The following is a 16,812-nucleotide window of genomic DNA, read 5'->3' on the forward strand; positions in this document are numbered from 1 at the left end:
AGTGAATCAAAAACCCAGGACGTGAACTTGGAGCCTTACCTCACACCATGTACAAAAATGAACTCAAAACAGAGAAAAGGCCTAAATACAAGAGCTAAAACTAGGAAACTCTCAGAGAGAAACACAGGGGGAAAGCTTTGTGACCTTGGGTATGACACCAAAACCATGGACGTTAAAAGAAAAAAATTAATAAATTATGCTTCATCAAAATTAAAATTTTGGGGGGACTTCCCTGGTGGTCCAGTGATTAAGAATCCACCTATCAATGCAGGGGACACAGGTTCCATTCCTGGTCTGGAAACTAAGATCCCCCGTGCCTTGGAACACCTAAGCCCATGCTCTGTAACAGGTGAAGCCACCGCAATGAGAAGCCTGCACACCGCGACGAAGATTAGTCCCCGCTGGCTGGAACTAGAGAGAGCCTGTGGGCAGCGGTGAAGACCCAGTGCAGCCAAAAACAAACATCTAAACTTTAAAACATTTAAGCACCAAAGGGGCTAATCAACAGAATGAAAAGGCAACACGCAGAATGGAAGAAAATATTTACAAATCTTATGTCTGATGAGGAATTAATATCCAGAATAAAAAAAAACACTAGGACTTTCTTGTCGGTCCAGTGGTTAAAACTCTGGGCTTACACTGCAGGGGGCTCAGGTTCGATCCCTGGTGGGGAGGAACTGGGATCCCACAGGACACACAGCGAGGCCAGGAAAAAAAAAAAAACTTCTACAACTCAATCACACACAAAAACAAACAACCCAATTAAAAAATTGACAAAGGGCCTCAACAGACATTTCTCCAAAGAAGACATACAGATGCCAACAGCTACATGGGAAGATGCTCAACATCACTAATCATTACAGAAAGGCAAATCAAACTGCCATGAGGTACCCCCTCACACTTAATAGACTGGCTGTTGTTTAAAAATATAACATAAAATAACATGTGTTGAGGAGGATGTGGAGACACTGGAACCCATGTACACTGTTGGTTGGAATGTAGAATGATACAGCTGTGGTAAAAAGCAGTATGGAAGTTCCTCCCAAAATTAAACATAGAGTTACCATGTGACTGGGGGCTCAAATGGTAAACAATCCACATGTAATGCAGAAGACCTGGGTTCGATCCCTGGGTTGGGAAGATCCCCTGGAGGAAGGCATGGCAACCCACTCCAGTATTCGCACCTGAAGAATCCCATGGACAGAGGAGCCTTGTGGGCTGCAGTCCACGAGAATGCAAAGATACGACTGAGCGACTAACATTTTCACTTACTTTCTCCATGCGATCCAGCAATTCTCCTTCTGGGCGTGTACCCAGAAAAATCTGAAAGCAAGGACCTGAGCAAATACCTATACACCCAGATTTATGGCAGCACTTTTCATAAGAGGCACAAGGTGATTCTTGATAGACCATGGATAAACAAAATACAGTCTACAATGGAATACTATTCTGCCTTAAACAGGAGGGGACTCTGACACCTGCTACAACATACAGGAACTTTGAAATTATTACATGAAATAAGCCAGTCACAAAAAGACAAGTACTGAACGGTTCCATTTATATAGGAACCTGAAATAGTCAAATCCACATAGACAGAAAGCAGAAGGGTGTTGGGCAGGGTCAGGGAGGATGGGGGAATGAGAAAATAGTGTTTAATAGAGCTTCACTTTGAGAAGACAGGGGCTTCCCTGATAGCTCAGTTGGTAAAGAATACACCTGCAATGCAGGAAACCCCGGTTTGATTCCTGGGTCGGGAAGATCCTCTGCAGAAGGGATAGGATACCCACTCCAGTACTCTTGGGCTTTCCTTATGGCTCAGCTGGTAAAGAATCGACCTGCAATGTGGGAGACGTGGGTTTGATCCCTGGGTCCGATCCCTGGGTCGGGAAGATCCCCTGGAAAAGGGAACGGCTACCCTCTCCAGTATTCTGGCCTGGAGAATTCCATGGACTGTATAGTTCATGGGGTTGCAAAGAGTCGGACAGGACTGAGCAACTTTCACTTTCACTTCACTTTGAGAAGACGGAAAAGTTCTGGAGATGGATGGATGATTGCACAACTATGTGAAAGCACTCAATGCCACTGAATTATACACCTAAAAATCATTTGAAAGGTATACTTTATATCATACGATATCTCTTACATGTGGAATCTTTAAAAAGGGTCATTGTTTAGTCACTAAATCATGTCTGACTCTTTGTGACCCCATGGACTATAGCCAGCCGGGCTCCTCTGTCCATGGCATTTCCCATGCAAGAATACTGGAGTGGGTTGCCACTTTCTCTTGCAGGGCATCGTCCTGACCCAAGGGTCAAACTTGCATCTCCTGCGTTGGCAAGCAGATTCTTTGCCGCTGAGCCACCAGGGAAGTCCTAAAAAAGGGTGCAAATGCACTTATGTACAAAACATAAATAGTCACAGATGTAGAAAACAAACAATGGTTACCAGGGAATAAATGTGGGGGCATATAAACTGGGAGATTAGGTTGAATACACGCATATACATGCAATAGATAATTAATAAGGACCCGGAACTTAGCACCCAGACCTCTACTCAATACTCTGTAACGGGATTTCCCTGGTGGTCCAGTGGCTAAGGCTTCATGCTTCCAATGCAGGGGCCCAGGTTCAATCCCTGATGACGTAACTAAAGATCCCGAAGGTCGCAATAAAGACAAAAGATCCCACATGCGGCAACTAAGACTTCAGTTCTGTTCAATTCAGTCGCTCAGTCGTGTCTGACTCTGCGACCCCATGAATCACAGCATGCCAGGCCTCCCTGTCCATCACCAACTCCCGGAGTTCACTCAAACTCACGTCCATCGAGTCTTAGTAATGACCTACTTGGGAAAACAATCTAAAAAGAGTAGATTATATGTATAACTGATTCACCTTGCTGTACACCAGAAACTTAATACAACACTGTAAACCAACTATAATAAATCTTTTTTAAAAAGGTACGTTTTATGTCATGTACATTTTACCACAATTTAATTTAAATGAGTCCAGAGCCCTGGGCACCCAAGGTCCTTATAGTACAGAAAGACTACAGTGAACACACAAGGGGTCAGTCCCAATCTCATGCTATGTTGTTACTGGAGGCGGTTCTTTCTTGTGTAACAATGTGATGGTCATGCCATTCCTTAGTAGGACTTTACATTGAAATAAATCCTCTAATCAGGAAAGGTTTTGGACAGACCTATTCGGGGTGCAAATAAAAAAATAACAAAGAACCAGGCAAAGGTGACCCTATCAGGCAGGCTGACCCAGGTGTCCACTCTGTACTAGGTCCACTCTGTCCCCAGAGCCTGCCCCAGGCCTCACCCCACCGGCAGGGGACACAAGGCAGCTCCCAGCAGGAAGGTGCCTGGAAGCAGGGCAGGCAGGCTTCTGGAATTCTCATGGGGCTGGGCTTCCCACACCACACCAGGGATAGGGGACCCAATGGCAAAGGCCAGACTCAGGAACTTCGAGGGATCTTAAGATATGGAATTATCCTGTGCGTCCAGGACGCATGAGAACTGGAGTAGGTTGAATGGTGGCCTCCTCAAAACTCATGCTCACCTGGAATCTGTGGACATGGTCCTATTTGGAGAAAAGGGTCTTGCTCATGTCCTTAGGATAAAGATCTGGAGTTTCGGTCATGCTGGATTATATGTGGGCTCAGTCCCTCAGTCCTGTCCGACTCTTTGTGACCCCACGGAGTGTAGTCCGCCAGGCTCCTCTGCCCATGGGATTTCCCAGCAAGAACACTGGAATGGGTTGTCATTTCCTCCTCCAGGAAGGAAATGACCTCTTCCCAGGGATCAACCCCACATCTCTTGCATCTCCTGCACTGGCAGGTGGATTCTTTACCACTGAGCCATCTGGGAAGTCCCAGTGGATTACTGGAGTGGGCCCTAAATCCAGGAACGGGTGTCCTTAAAAGACAGACGCAGAGGGAGACCTGAGACACAGAAGAAGGCCTGTGACAACAGAGGCAAAGGCTGGAGTGAGCATCTAGCAGCCAAGGATGCCAAGGGGCACCATCCACCGCCAGAGGCCAGGAGACTCATGGAGAGGATGCTGTCGCAGGGCATCCTGAAGGAGCCAACCCTCTGACACATCGACTTCGGACTTCTGGCCTCCAGGGCTGGGAGAAGATCCACTGCTGGCGCTGTAAGCTCCCCAGGTGGTACTTGGTTACACCAGCCCTAGGAGCCCAAGTGGTACTGGATACCACTACTGGATACTGGAACAGGTAGCCTTTCCCTTCTCCAGGACATCTTCCCAACACAGGGATCGAACCAGGTCTCCCTCATTGCAGGCAGCTTCTTTACCAGCTGAGCCACCAGGGAAGCCCAAGAATACTAGAGTGGGTAGCTTATCCCTTCTCCAGCAGATCTTTCCGATATAGGAATTAAACTGGGGTATCCTGCATTGCAGGTGTATTCTTTACCAACTGCGCTATCAGGGAAGCCCTAGGAAACCAAGGCCCAGGTCAATCAGAGCTGCAAGAGGAAGAGGACCAGGCAGGCCTCAGGCCAAGCTTCTCATCCTGGAGACGAGGAAAATCAAGCCCTGGCAACGCAGGTCCAGGACACTGAGGACTGCAGCGAGTCAAGGGTATGAAGGGCCCAGGGACCCAAAGACAAGAGGAGCCATCAGAGTGAGGCCCAAAGCACGCTTCCCATGATGGGGGCTGTCCAGGCCCCTGCCCGCCCCACGGCCATGACACAGGACCCCCTGAGCAAGTCAGACAACCAGCTCTCTCCTCCCGGGTGAGCCTGGGACAGACATCCAGTGACAACGCAACCCGGCCCTCCCCGACCCCCAGACCAGCCTTCATGACCAAGCGGAGAAACATCTACATTCTCTGCGGACAGCTCACCACGCGGCCATTCCCAGCCTCCCCGAGGCCCAGCTGAGCTAAGTCACTGCCCCCCCACTCCTCCGCCCCAGTGGAAAGTTCCCTTCCTGGAGATTCTCCCTGCTGAAACACAAGCGCTTGGAACGAGATAAAACTGCTTGATTTGTAAAAGCCACAAAGCCAGTCCAGAACAAGGAAAAAAATGCCGACCCTTGGCTGGAAGGAGCGGCCGGTGTCTCAGCGGCCAGTCATTGCTCGGTGACTCATCCCGGCCTGCTGACAAGCCCTCCAGCATCTTCCCAGGGCACGGCCGCAGCCTCGAGAGGGCTGGAGGCGGCGTGGCTGCCGCAGAGGATCTGGGGCCCAAACCGGGCAGCAGTTGGTGCTCCCGGGAGACGAAGCAGGGAGAACCTGAGGTCTCCTGAGGCAGCCCCCACCTGCTCCAAGCCCCCTCCCCACCAACCCCTCCTGGATGGCTGCTGGGCAGTGGCCAAGAGCCAGCCAGACCCTCCTTAAATGCCAGCCCAGCAGGCCATGAGCAGGAACAGCCACTTCTGCAAATTGGCGGGTGGGGCGCCTGGTCAGACAGGCCTCTGTCCACACACGCTGGGCATCGTGACTCCAGCCTCACCCCGACTCGGTGTGCCCGCTGGGGAGGGAGGCAGCTACCTCAACTGCCTAATGGGGTTCAGAGGGGCAGGGACTGTGAATGGCAGCCCCGCAGGAGACGGGGACCCCCAGAATCAGCTCAGAGTCCGCTGGTGGCGGGGAGGCAAGGCCTGGGGGCCCTGCTGCTCCATCTCCCCCACATTACAGGTTAGGAAAAGGAGCCTAGGGCCACAGAGTGACTTGCTCGAGGTCCCAGCAGGAACAGGGTAGAGCTAGTTTCCCTGGGGACCGCTGAAGCTCTGAGTTACAATTAAAGACCAAGGTTAAGGTCCGACCAGGTTTGAGGAACTTGGGGGGACAGCTTGGGGACCTGCCTTTTCTGGAACCAGATTTCTAACTCAAGCTTTGAAAGAAATAAGTATCTTTGGAAGAAAATGCATCTAAATGAGGATTTCATAGGCAGTCCCAACTTTTCCTCAGGCGTAGCCCGGGGGAAGGCCCCCGTTCCACTCCTCATCACGGCGGGGCGGGCGTGGTGCTCAGCGAGGCTATAAAGGCACAGAGCTGACTGTTTATTCAGTTCCTGAAAAAGCTCCTGGAGTTTGCTCGGCCCGGGAGGTTCCAAGACGTTGCCATCACTTCTGACTCCCCAGAGATCCCTTCCCAGCCCTTGTGGCCTGGCTCTCTGGTCGCCTGTCTGTCACCCAGCCTGGCCTTGGCTTGGTCATCCGTGAAAGTGAAGGCTGGGCGGGAGGCCCCTGCCAACCAGGCCAGCAGAGTGATCATCTTCCCAAGTCCTACACCTGGCAGCCCCTGTCGAGGCTGAGAGCAAGGAACCCCAGCTCCCGCCCCATCCACCCGAGCTGGCCCGTCACCGAGCTCAAACACACGTGAGGTGCGGTTTCACCAGCCGTGCCTTCTGGCGGTCTCTGGGGCCACCCCAGCTCCTGTGGTCGGTCGTGGTGCCCATTGGTGCGTGCCCAACGGCATGGATACGCACGCACACCCACCACCCATCAGCAGCTCCCCTGCCCTTGGGTGCCCCATCCGCCCTGACACCACACTGGGATCTGATTGGCCCCTGGAGCAGCAGGCAAGGGGCCACCTTCAGAGGAGCCATGGAGACGTGCCTTCCTCCCCTATGGTTTCTTGGGGAGTCCACCCCTCCCCCCCGAAACACACGCAGTGACAAACAACAGACCAGTTCGGTGACACCTGTGAAGACACTAGGGGCCAGCTCAGAGCACCTGAAGCCTGGACGCTGATGCCCAAGATGTCTCACCCTGCACCGCGTACCCCAGCACCTGGCTGGAGGGGTGCGCTGCAAGCAGCAGGCTGGGGAATGAATGGGAATTACTCCTGATGACGTCAGATGCTGATCCAGGACACACGCCGGGGAGAAGGATCTCAGGAGGTCCACCTGGGGACAGGGGCTTCTAACCGGAGTGACTTAGGAGGGGCAGCCTCTTTTCTCTCCACTTGTCGGTTCTTGCCCAGTCCTGATGGGGCTGAGCCCACTCGGTGCGAGGCTACCAACCTAATCCCTCAACTCAAAACGTAACTCAGAACGCATGCTGTGTGGGGTGCGGATACCAATCCAGGGACCTGGAAGCCCCCTCCAACCCAAGGACCAGTCATCTGCCCTCACACCCTGCCCTGCCGTGACATTCAGATGTTCTTCTCAGTGATTCTACCCCAGAATCTGAGCAGAGCCCACAGATCTGGTCTCTCTGTCCTGAAACGTCCCATCCAGACAGGGATGCTTATCGCTACCCTCCTCCCTGTTCACTGTGCCCAGGTGAGGACAGGACCCGGATGACGCCAACCCCCACACGTGGGGTTCACCTTGGTCAACTCCCCCAAGCTCCCGGCAGAATAGGAGGAGTTCTGTCTGCTGTATATGTGCATACACACACGCGCGCGCGCACACACACACATCTGCACATCTTGTCTGGGCACTGGGAGCTCCCAGCCCTGTAATCAACTCCCAGGAAGGCACCAAAATGCTATTTCAGGGAGGAGACCAAGGCGGCCTTGAAGACAGACTTTGGCGAGCAGTGGACAAACAAACCACAAGCGGCGCCCCGGTGCTGCCGGACCAGACCCCAGCGCCAGAATCGGTCCCCCCCACCCGACCCTTTCCCAGACTTCGGCGCCCACAGTCTCAGCACTCACAGCCGTCTTCTGATGCAAAAGTGGCACGCTGGGACATGAGCGAGAAATAGTGAGGCGGAGGGAGAGCTGAGTTTAAATAAAAGCCAGACTTAGCGAAACTCTGCTTGTGGAACATTATGTCCCAGGACCTCAGAACAGAGAAGAAAAGAGATATGCCCGGAAAAATGAGCCGAAGTGACCCCTGGGTGCTTTATGTCCCGAAGCATAAAGAAAGTTTCAAGTTAAGGGGAAGGGGCAGCACGGGGCAGGGAGGAGGGCCCCTTGCCTACCTGTGATCCGGTCTCTCTCCATCATTACGGATATATTTAGCAGCAGGCGGGAGTCCCAGCGTCCCCCTTTCCAGAGGCGTCCTCCCCTTTCTCACCCCGTCGCCCTCCCTCTTTCTGCCTCCTCCTCCTCCTCCAAAACACTCTTTGTCTGGTCTAATTTCTTCAATCTGTTGCAATCACGAATGCATCCAAATTACCACATTTCCATGTGCTGATCATATGTTTGTGCTCCAAACTGAAGTAGCATTGTCTCTTGGAACCGGGAGGGGAAAGGGAGCGAAGGAGAGAAATAAAAAGAAGAGGCAGGAGTGCGGGCCGGACGAGGGCCTTGAAAGGCTCCCGCGGTCCCCGGGGTCCTCCACCGAGGACCGGCCGGCGGGGGCTTTGTGCGGTGGCTCCCGAGGTGCGGCGGCGAGTGGCTTCCGGCGCCTTCTCTCCACCCCCTCCAGCCCCTCCGCCCGGGGCTTCTCGTCTGGCTGCTCCTTTTTAATATCCACTTGGAGAAGCTTAACTTAGCCTCTTGGAAACCGGCTCAGAGAGTCAAATTCCTGGCGACTCGCAGTCTTTCATTCCACCCCCCGGCCCGCGATGCTGCGATTTCCTCTGGTTTGAGCCTTTGCAAAGCCTGGTTCCTGCCTGCCTGCCTGCCTGGGCTCCCCTCCACCTCCGCCGGCCCTGCGCCCCCACCCCGGCCTGGCCGGAAGGAAGGGGTGGTGGCGCCCCAGGCCGGCTGCCACAGGGAAGGTTCAGGAACACCTGCCGGGGATGAGCCGGAGAAGTGCCCCCCTGCAGATGCCCGGGTGTCCCGTCAGCCTGCTGGGACAGAGGAGGCGACAGAGGAGCTGGCCGGCCCGCCCCGGCTGAGAGGGGAGCGCGGGAAGCAGACTTCCTGGAAGATTCCTACCCCTCGCTCGTGAGTCAGTGAGTCTCCAGCCGTCCCCTGGGAGGGCGCGCAGTTCCTCACCACAGATTCCCCAGACTCAGCGCCTCTCTGGGAGGAGGGGACAGGGGCCTGGCCTGGCTGGGGTCTCAGCTGTCGCTCGGGTCTTGGGGGGGCTGCTCATCTGGCAACTCAGGGGCGGTGGGGAAGGGCAGCACATGGTCGCAGTGAAGGCTGGGGGCTGGTGGGGGGAGCGCTGGGGCTGGGGGCATCTCCTCTGCTCTTTAAGTTTCATTCACTTCGAGGGTTCAAACTGGCAGCCCTCCGCCCAAGGAACACAGAAACAGGCTGTGTTTGCCTGCCTGACCCTGCCTAAAGAAATTGTTGTATCCGTGCCAATGTTGAACACTTGGGCAATTTCACTGAGAACTCCAGATTTTCCTCTTCTCTTGAAAAAGGGAGGGCATACAGCCATACCGAATGAGCCCTCTTGTCTGGCCTCACCGGGCAGGTTTGAAGAGTGCTTCCCTCTGTAGATGAAACTGCCTTTTTTTGGCGTGCTGTGGTCCCCACAGCTAAATGATGCACTCAATCTGATGATTTGCTGGCCCCTCCCCTAGGTGCCCTCTCAGCTTGAGGTCTCCACCCCACGGCCACATGAGCGACGTGTCACCGGAAGAGGACCACACACCATTCTCTGTCGGATGGCTCCCTCTGCCCAGGGCAAGACTCCAAATGCAGTTTCCAAGGTATCGAGGGAAGGAGAAGAGGGCGACAGAGGATGAGACGGTTCGATGGCATCACCGACTCAATGGACATGAATTTGAGCAAACTCGGGGAGACAGTGAAGGACAGAGGAGCCTGGCGTGCTGCAGTCCATGGGGTCACAAAGAGTCTAACAGCAAGAACAACAAAGCGGCGAGGGCATTTTCTTAGGGGTGGGAGTGGGGGCTGACACCTTCTGGGAAACACCAAATCGCAACTCCCAGCAGTCTGGAGGGCAGCTCCAAAGGCAGCCACCTGCACAGTAAGGAGAGGTGTTTCGGGCAGCTTTGGGGCACCATGTAGTCTGAATAATGCCCCCCCCCCAAAGATCTCATAACCTAATCCCCTGAACCTGTACATGGGAACTTGTTAGCGGAAAGAGTCATTGCAGTTGCAATTAAGTAAATTATCTGAGATGGGAGACTATTCTGAATCACTGGTCGGGGAGGGGATCCTAAATGTCATCATGTGTATTCAAGAAGGGGGCAGAGGGAGATCTCACACTCACACACACACACTCACACAGAAGGGGATACTCAGACAGAGCAATCAGAGATGTGAAGATGCTGGCCTTGAAAACCAGAGGTATGCAGCCAAGAAAGGCCGGCAGTCCCAGAAGCTGGAAGAGACAAAAACAGCTTCTCCTCTGGACTCTTTGGAGGAACCCGGGACTTGCTGAGCCCTGGGTTTCAGGCTTCCGGCCTCCAGAACTGTGAAAGAAGACATTTCTGCCGGTTTCAGCCCCCCAAGTTACTGGTAATTTATTATTTACAGCAGCCACAGGAGACTCAAACAGGTACCACAGATGGACGAAAGAGCCACGGCTCCCTGTGCAATGCTCTCTGGTGAGTATATTTCATTCTAACACATTACAGTAAACCAACCACCGACAGCTGAGTTAGAACGATGGGAATCACGGAGGGTTTTTTGATGCGCTTACTTCACCTCTTTTCCAATTTTGAAAAAAACTATTTGTTTTTTTCTGATTATACAAGTACTATATACTCATTACACTTAGAACGACAGAAGACGGATTTAAAAAGAAACCCCTTTAAGGCCACAGGGGGCTGTGTGACTCCAACCCCCATGGCAGCGAGCAGGGCCAGGAAGCCCCCATGAGGAGGCAGACCAGTCCGTGGGGTCTTCTCTGTCCTTCACTATCGCCCCGAGTTTGCCAGCTGGCAGGGGTGGCGGGCGGATGGCTGGGCCAGGATGAGGAGCGCAGTCATGGCCTCGGGTAACCTGGCCACTTCCTGCAGGCGCCAGTTGCACACGCCGTGGATTTTGTTGCTGCGGTCGTGCAGCTGCTGACCACAGCTTTGACCCTCGGTTCCCGCCCCTCCACCCCCGCCCCGGCACAGAGTCTGGCTCAAAGTCCAGTCCCCAGTCATGCCTAAAACTCCAAGCATGCTGGCCCAAGCAGGGGATAATTTGAAACCGAAAACCTGGCAGCACCGATTGGCTCCTACAGGGCTCTGTTAGTTACGAGCCACGCAGAGGCTGGGCGCAGAGGCAGGGTGAGGCCATGCAGGGGAGAAGGGGCAGCTGACCCCCATTGTTTACTGAGTCCTGGCCTCGTCCCCAGCATCGGCCACTCAGGGGGCGATTGGCCAGGTCAGGGCTCCCCAAGTGACTCCTCCCACCAGCAGAACCAGAGGGAGCTCTGTGGTTATGAAAAACCTTGTCCTGATCTTAGATTCACCAAGCACATGAGCGCAGTCAACCAGGGAGCAGTCCTGGCGAGGGGGTCAGCGTTTGAAACCAGCACTTCTCCGAATCAACCGACGCCTGCTGTCCTGGGGAGGGAGGGCACCACTCCCACCCCCAGGCCACAACTTTGGGGACCTCCCCTTATGCCAGTCACCGACTCACTGCTCCCAGCCACCTGAGCCTGCCCACATCCTGGGCCTGCCCAGCAGCCCCTTCCAGACAGTTCTAAAAGCAGTATCTCTACCCTTGACTTCTGCAGACCTGCCCCTGTGACCTGCATCCTCCCGGCCACCTGTTTTTTGATGTCACCATCGTGATTCATGGGGTCGCAAAGAGTCGGACACGACTGAGCGACTGAACTGAACTGATCATCAGAGAGGGGCCCAGGGCAGGTAAGGAGGAAGAGTGAGGTCTGCTTTATCTGTGAAGACAGTACTAAGTCCCCTTCCCTGCACCAGGTTGGAGGGGACACAGGAGTAAGAGGCAATCCCAGTGAGCCCTGAACTCGCAACACAGTCCAGGAGGCCTGGGCTGACCCAGCCGTGAAAAGGGGTCAGGCGCTCCAGGTAACTCTGATACGGGCAGCAGGGGCCTCAGGAAGGTCGTCCACAAGAGGGGCACAGCCTTGTTCCTGGGGCCCATTCTGGGGAGGAGCCTGTGAGGAGGTGGGAGGAGAGGAATCTAGCTGAAAGGACACTCTCTGAGGCTCTGGGCTCAGATTTCCGACCACCTCTCACTTCCCGACCCCTCAAGCAGGTACCTTCTTCAAGAATCCTCCATAATTACCTCCAACCTATGGGAGACGCAGGGCTTCCCTGCTGGCTCAGTGGTAAAGAATCGGCCTGCCAGGGCAGGAGATGTGGGTTCGATCCCTGGGTCGGGAAATGCCCTAGAGAAGGAAATGGCAACCCACTCTAATATTCTTGCCTGGGAGATCCCATGGACAGAGGAGCCTGGTGGGCTGCAGTCCATGGGGTCGCAAAAGGGTTGGACACTACTGAGCAACTAAACACAATGTGGGAGATACCAACCCCTCACTTTAAAAACAGACTTTTCCTTTCATTTCCTGCTCATCCTCAGACTCAACCACTGGAGTGCGCTTCCCTGAGTTAAAAATAAAGAAGCTCCATCCCTCCAACCCCCTCCCACTGACCGTCCTGCAGTCATGGCTACTGTACCTGCCAGCAGAGCGGGCAGCCGGCCGAGACCCTCCAGGGCTGGCCCCAGTCTGGCCGCCTGCAGCCTCCCAGAGCAAGACGACGAATTCCGGGCCTGGGGCCGGCCGCATTCCTCTCCGGAATCTTCTCTCCACTTTTTATGGTGCCTCAAGTTTCGGCCGCTCCTAAATAAATAGGATCCAGCTACTCTCTGCCCTGGGGACTGCTGCAGGGTTTACTGGTGCAAACAGCCTGGGCCGGCCTGTTGCTTTGGGAGTTCTTCCAGGTCAGCGTGGAAGGAAATCTAGACAAGGGAGAGAGACGGCCCAGACGGGGCCAAATTCCACCACTAACGGCTCTCGCGCTCAGCCATCCGTCCCCATCCTGCTGGAGCCAGGAACTGGCGCTGTATTCCTAAAGGCCCTCAGCTCCCTGTGCAGACCAAGGGGGGATCCAAGAGCATGGGACTAGAGTCCTTGGGAGAGTTTGTCCCAAGGCCCCTGCATTTAAACTCTCCAGAACACACCAAAACTCCCCCAAAGGCCTGGGGTCTTTCACTTCCCGCTGTAAATCCTAACATTCTGCCTGCTCAGTGGCACCCAATAAAGGCTCCCAGGAGGAACAAGGGATTTGAGGATCGGGCGTGTAGATTGATCCAGACCAGCCCTACCCCAGAGAACTTTGTCTGCTGATGTAGATGCCATGGTCTCTGTCGTGTTCAATATGGCAGCCACGTGTGGCTGACGAGGGCCTACAGCGTGGCCCATGCTACTGAGGAACTGAGTTTTTAATTTGTGTTAAATAAATGCTTTAAATGTAAATAGCTACTGCGCCTACTGGCTGCCCTGTAGGGCCGGGTCTGCTTCTCCTCTGCCGCCTCTCTGGAGACCTGGCATTTTCTATAAGCCTCTCCCCCATAAAGCAAACAATGAGAAAAGCTACTTCTCAGCCAAGGTAAAAGAAGACTGATATTTCTATTTTAAATCTGCTTCTTTGGCCAAACACACTCCCCACCCCCCACCCAGCTTCTCCTATCAAGTTCAATTCAGCAACATTTACTGCCTGCCTGCCAAGCGCCATAAGAGCACCCAGCCCTACGTGATGGGAGGATAGAGCAATGCCCACTGCCTGCCTGCTAGCGGGATTGACAGGCTGGGTCAAATTACCAAACTACCCTGGAAAGAGAACAGCTTCCAGAGCTGTGGCCCCTCGGAGCAGGGAGGGGAGAGGCTGGACAGGGGGGAGGCCAGCAGGACTGGGGGGCATTAGGCTGGGTTTACCAGGTGGTGCTAGTGGTAAAGAACCTCCCTGCCAATGCTGGAGATGTGAGAGACGCAGGTTTGAACCCTGGGTCGGGAAGATCCCCTGGAGGAGGGCATGGCAACCCACTCCAGGATTCGTGCCTGAAGAATCCCGTGGACAGAGGAACCTGGCGGGCTACAGTTCATGGGGTCACAAAGAGTCAGACAGGATTGAGGCAACTTGGCACACACGCACTTTACTCTGTGGGGAGGAGGGAAGCGAGGGTTCTCTCAGTCGGAGGACCAGGTCCAGATCTGCTTAAAGCCCAGGCACACAGGTGGGACTTAGTCAAGCCCCCCGCATGCGGACTAACGGGGAGGAGCCTCTGGTGGGGAGAAAGGGTGGGGTTAAGGGGAGACGCGGAGGCCTGGCTGAGACGCGGAGATCAAGGACGGCACTGAGACTTTTGCGCGAGTGCCTAGGTGGCTGGCGAGGCTGAGACGAGACATGAAGGAGCGGCTGCCAGCGAAGTGGGCCGGGGAGAGCAGCTGGGGATCCCTGCGGGGGCCCAGGTGTCAGGTACAAAGTGGCCAAGACTCTGGCCACGTCTCTTCCTGGACCAGCCCCGCTGCCTCCAAAAGGACACACACCCCTCCCTTGGTGACGGGGAGGGCAGCTGCCCTGGAGTAAGGGTGGGCCACGAGCGGTACGGCCCCACCCCGCTGCGGTGCTTACTGTCCACGGGTTGGTGGGGGGCGGCGATGGCAGGCGGTCAGCGCAGCTGAGTGACAGGGGCGGGGCCCTCCCCGCAGGAAGGGGTGTGTGAGCCGGGGCCTCAGGACACCAGCCGGGGGCTCACGTTGGGCACCCCCTGTAAGGACAGAGGCACAGCCCAGACAGTGGCATTTTAGAGTGCCTTCCGGGCGTGGGTGGAGACCACTCTCGATCTCGGGGGGGGGGGGGGGGGGGGGGGAAGGGGCGCTAGCTTCCTGCAGCTGCTTTAACGAATCACCACAAACCGGGTGGCTTATAAATAACAGAAATTAATTCTCTCACAGTTCTAGAGACAGAAGGCCAAACTCAAGGTGTCAGCAGGGGCGTGATCCCTCCAGAGGCTCTGGGAAAAAATTCTTCCTTCTTCCGTCTCCCCGTGGCCCCAGGCATCCCATGGCGTGTGACTGCAAGGCTCCCATCTCTGTCTCCGTCTTCCCGTGGCCTCCTTCCTGTGTGTCCGTGTCTCTCTTCTTACAAGGAGCCCAGTCATTGGATTTAGGGCCACCCTACTCCTCTATGACCCCATCTCTAAGCCCTGGACCTCTAAAAGCCCTGTGTTCAAATAAAGTTGCTTTCTGAGGTTCTGAGTGAATATGGCACTGTTGAACCCGTGACAGAAGGGACGAGGGTGTCTGGGGAAGAGGCCACCACCCCCAGCAGCATTTGAAGGAGGAAAAGCAGGACTCGGCCACACACCGGATGTCAGGGCAGAAGGAGAAGGCCCCAGGGATCCCAGCCAGGGGACAGAGCAGCATGGGCCGGGCAGTGGAGGAGAAGAAGCAGACAGAGGGGAAATGCCGTGAGTGCCGTGGGAACCGGGGCAAAGTTCGGCAGGTCTGGGAGGCTGCCGCTCAGGGTGGCTACTCAGGGCCCAGAAAGGGAGAGCAGTGGAAGCCACTTGCAAGGGCCCAGGCCGAGCGTCCCCAGAGCCCAGGCGATTTGCCCAAGGGAACACACACATGCGTGGGACCCAGGAGAATGTGTCCAGCAGTGTCTGCAACAGAAGAAACCTTCCATGGACCCCTAGTATCTGGCCAAGGGGTAGAAAACTCTGCCTCTCCACACAGGGGCACCCTACCCACCCGCGGTCAAATAAATAAACTTAAGAGCTACACTGGTAGCTCAGCTGGTAAAGAACCCACCTATAATGCAGGAGACCCCAGTTTGATTCCTGGGTCAGGAAGATCCCCTGGAGAAGGGATAGGCTACCCACTCCAGTATTCTTGGGCTTCCACAGTGGCTCAAACAGTAAAGAATCTGCCCGTGATGCGGGAGACCTGAGTTCGATCCCTGGGTTGGGAAGATTCCCTGGAGGAGGACACGGCAGCCGACTCCAGTGTTCTTGCCTGGAGAATCGCCAAGGACAGAGGAGCCTGGTGGACTACAGTCCATGGGGTCTCAAAGAGTTGGACATGACTGATGACTAAGCACAGCACAGCACAAGAGCTACACAGAGCTATACGGGTAAGTGGGGAAATCTCAAGGTCGTCCCATCTCGTGAAAAAGCAAAAGGCAGCAGCCCACTCCCCTCGCACACGTGATGCGACGCTGCCAGTGTCAGGAGCGGACGGCATGTCGGCTGCAAACACAGCACACAGTACAGACACTCCTGACAGCGAGCCGTTCTGAATTCAGATGGGTGCTCACCTCGGCGGGGACGAGGGTCACCCAAGTGCTGGGGCTGCACCTGTAACACCTTATTTCCTAAGTGGGAAACTGGGTGTCCAGGTGTCATTATAGTCTTCACATTTTTAGAACCGTATTTATCACATATTTATTTACTTGGCTGTGCCAGGTCTGTGTCTCTGGCACATACTATGGCAGGTGGGATCTAGTTTCCTGACCAGGGATCGAACCCAGGCCCCCCACGTTGGGAGTATGGAGTCTTAAACGCTGGACCACGAGGGAAGTCCCCTTCACATTTTTTAATATGTCCAACAATTCTTTTTTTTTTTCTTTTTTTTTTACAAAAAGGACATAAAGTGAGTGAGCTGGCCATAGGGTCACCCGTGGGTAGTCGGAGCTGATGGACTGTGTGGCTCGTGCCAGAAACAGCCATTCCTATCCGTCTCGTGAAAACCTGAAATAAGGGAAGTGATAGCACCAAGAGGGCCCTTGGCTTTCTGGGGAGGAGATGGGGTGTGGGGTCCAGACACAGGGGATCAGGCAGCGGGAGGGACAGAGGGGAGGAGGGGGCGGCAGGCTCCAAATGGGGGTTCTTGTGAGTCAGAGGGTCCAGGAGAGAACCCCACCCGGACCCAGGTCTTTGCTGCAGGGAGGCCGGGACTGGAGTCGAGAGCCAAGAAGATGAGGGAAGGTCCCCAGAGACAGGATTCCGTGTGTCAGCAGGCGGCTCCATGTGAAACCCAGATCACAGCTTGCA

The 16,812-nt window shown here is 54.9% G+C and overlaps 1 protein-coding gene and 1 long non-coding RNA gene across 7 annotated transcripts in view; one reads left to right on the forward strand and one right to left on the reverse strand.

Moving 5' to 3' along the window:
• The window catches only part of SEPTIN9 (septin 9), a 181,468-nt gene that overhangs the window by 144,649 nt on the left and 20,007 nt on the right, over positions 1-16,812 (reverse strand). The window contains exon 1 of one of the 2 annotated variants that reach the window (XM_055408486.2): positions 7,902-8,214. The exons of the other annotated variant lie outside the window; for it this stretch is intronic. Coding sequence (XP_055264461.1) covers positions 7,902-7,926 — 25 coding nt within the window. The 5' untranslated portion in view covers positions 7,927-8,214. Of the gene's footprint in view, positions 1-7,901; positions 8,215-16,812 lie in introns of those variants that run through there. 2 annotated transcript variants of the gene reach the window in all.
• Positions 8,210-15,109, forward strand: LOC129544674 (uncharacterized). Of its 5 annotated transcripts, XR_016035578.1 has the most exons (6): positions 8,623-8,822; positions 9,402-9,530; positions 10,321-10,391; positions 11,516-11,648; positions 11,715-11,822; positions 12,337-13,177. It is a non-coding gene; the product is annotated as an uncharacterized LOC129544674 (long non-coding RNA). The 5 variants fall into 5 exon arrangements; XR_016035577.1 differs by lacking the exons at positions 11,715-11,822; positions 12,337-13,177 and adding an exon at positions 14,714-15,109 and having other exon boundaries at positions 8,210-8,822; XR_016035576.1 differs by lacking the exon at positions 11,715-11,822 and having other exon boundaries at positions 8,210-8,822; positions 12,337-13,183.

Source organism: Moschus berezovskii, chromosome 20 (genome assembly GCF_049115385.1).
Source record: "Moschus berezovskii isolate FMDL1 chromosome 20, NW_MosBer_1.0, whole genome shotgun sequence".
NCBI lineage: Eukaryota > Metazoa > Chordata > Mammalia > Artiodactyla > Moschidae > Moschus > Moschus berezovskii.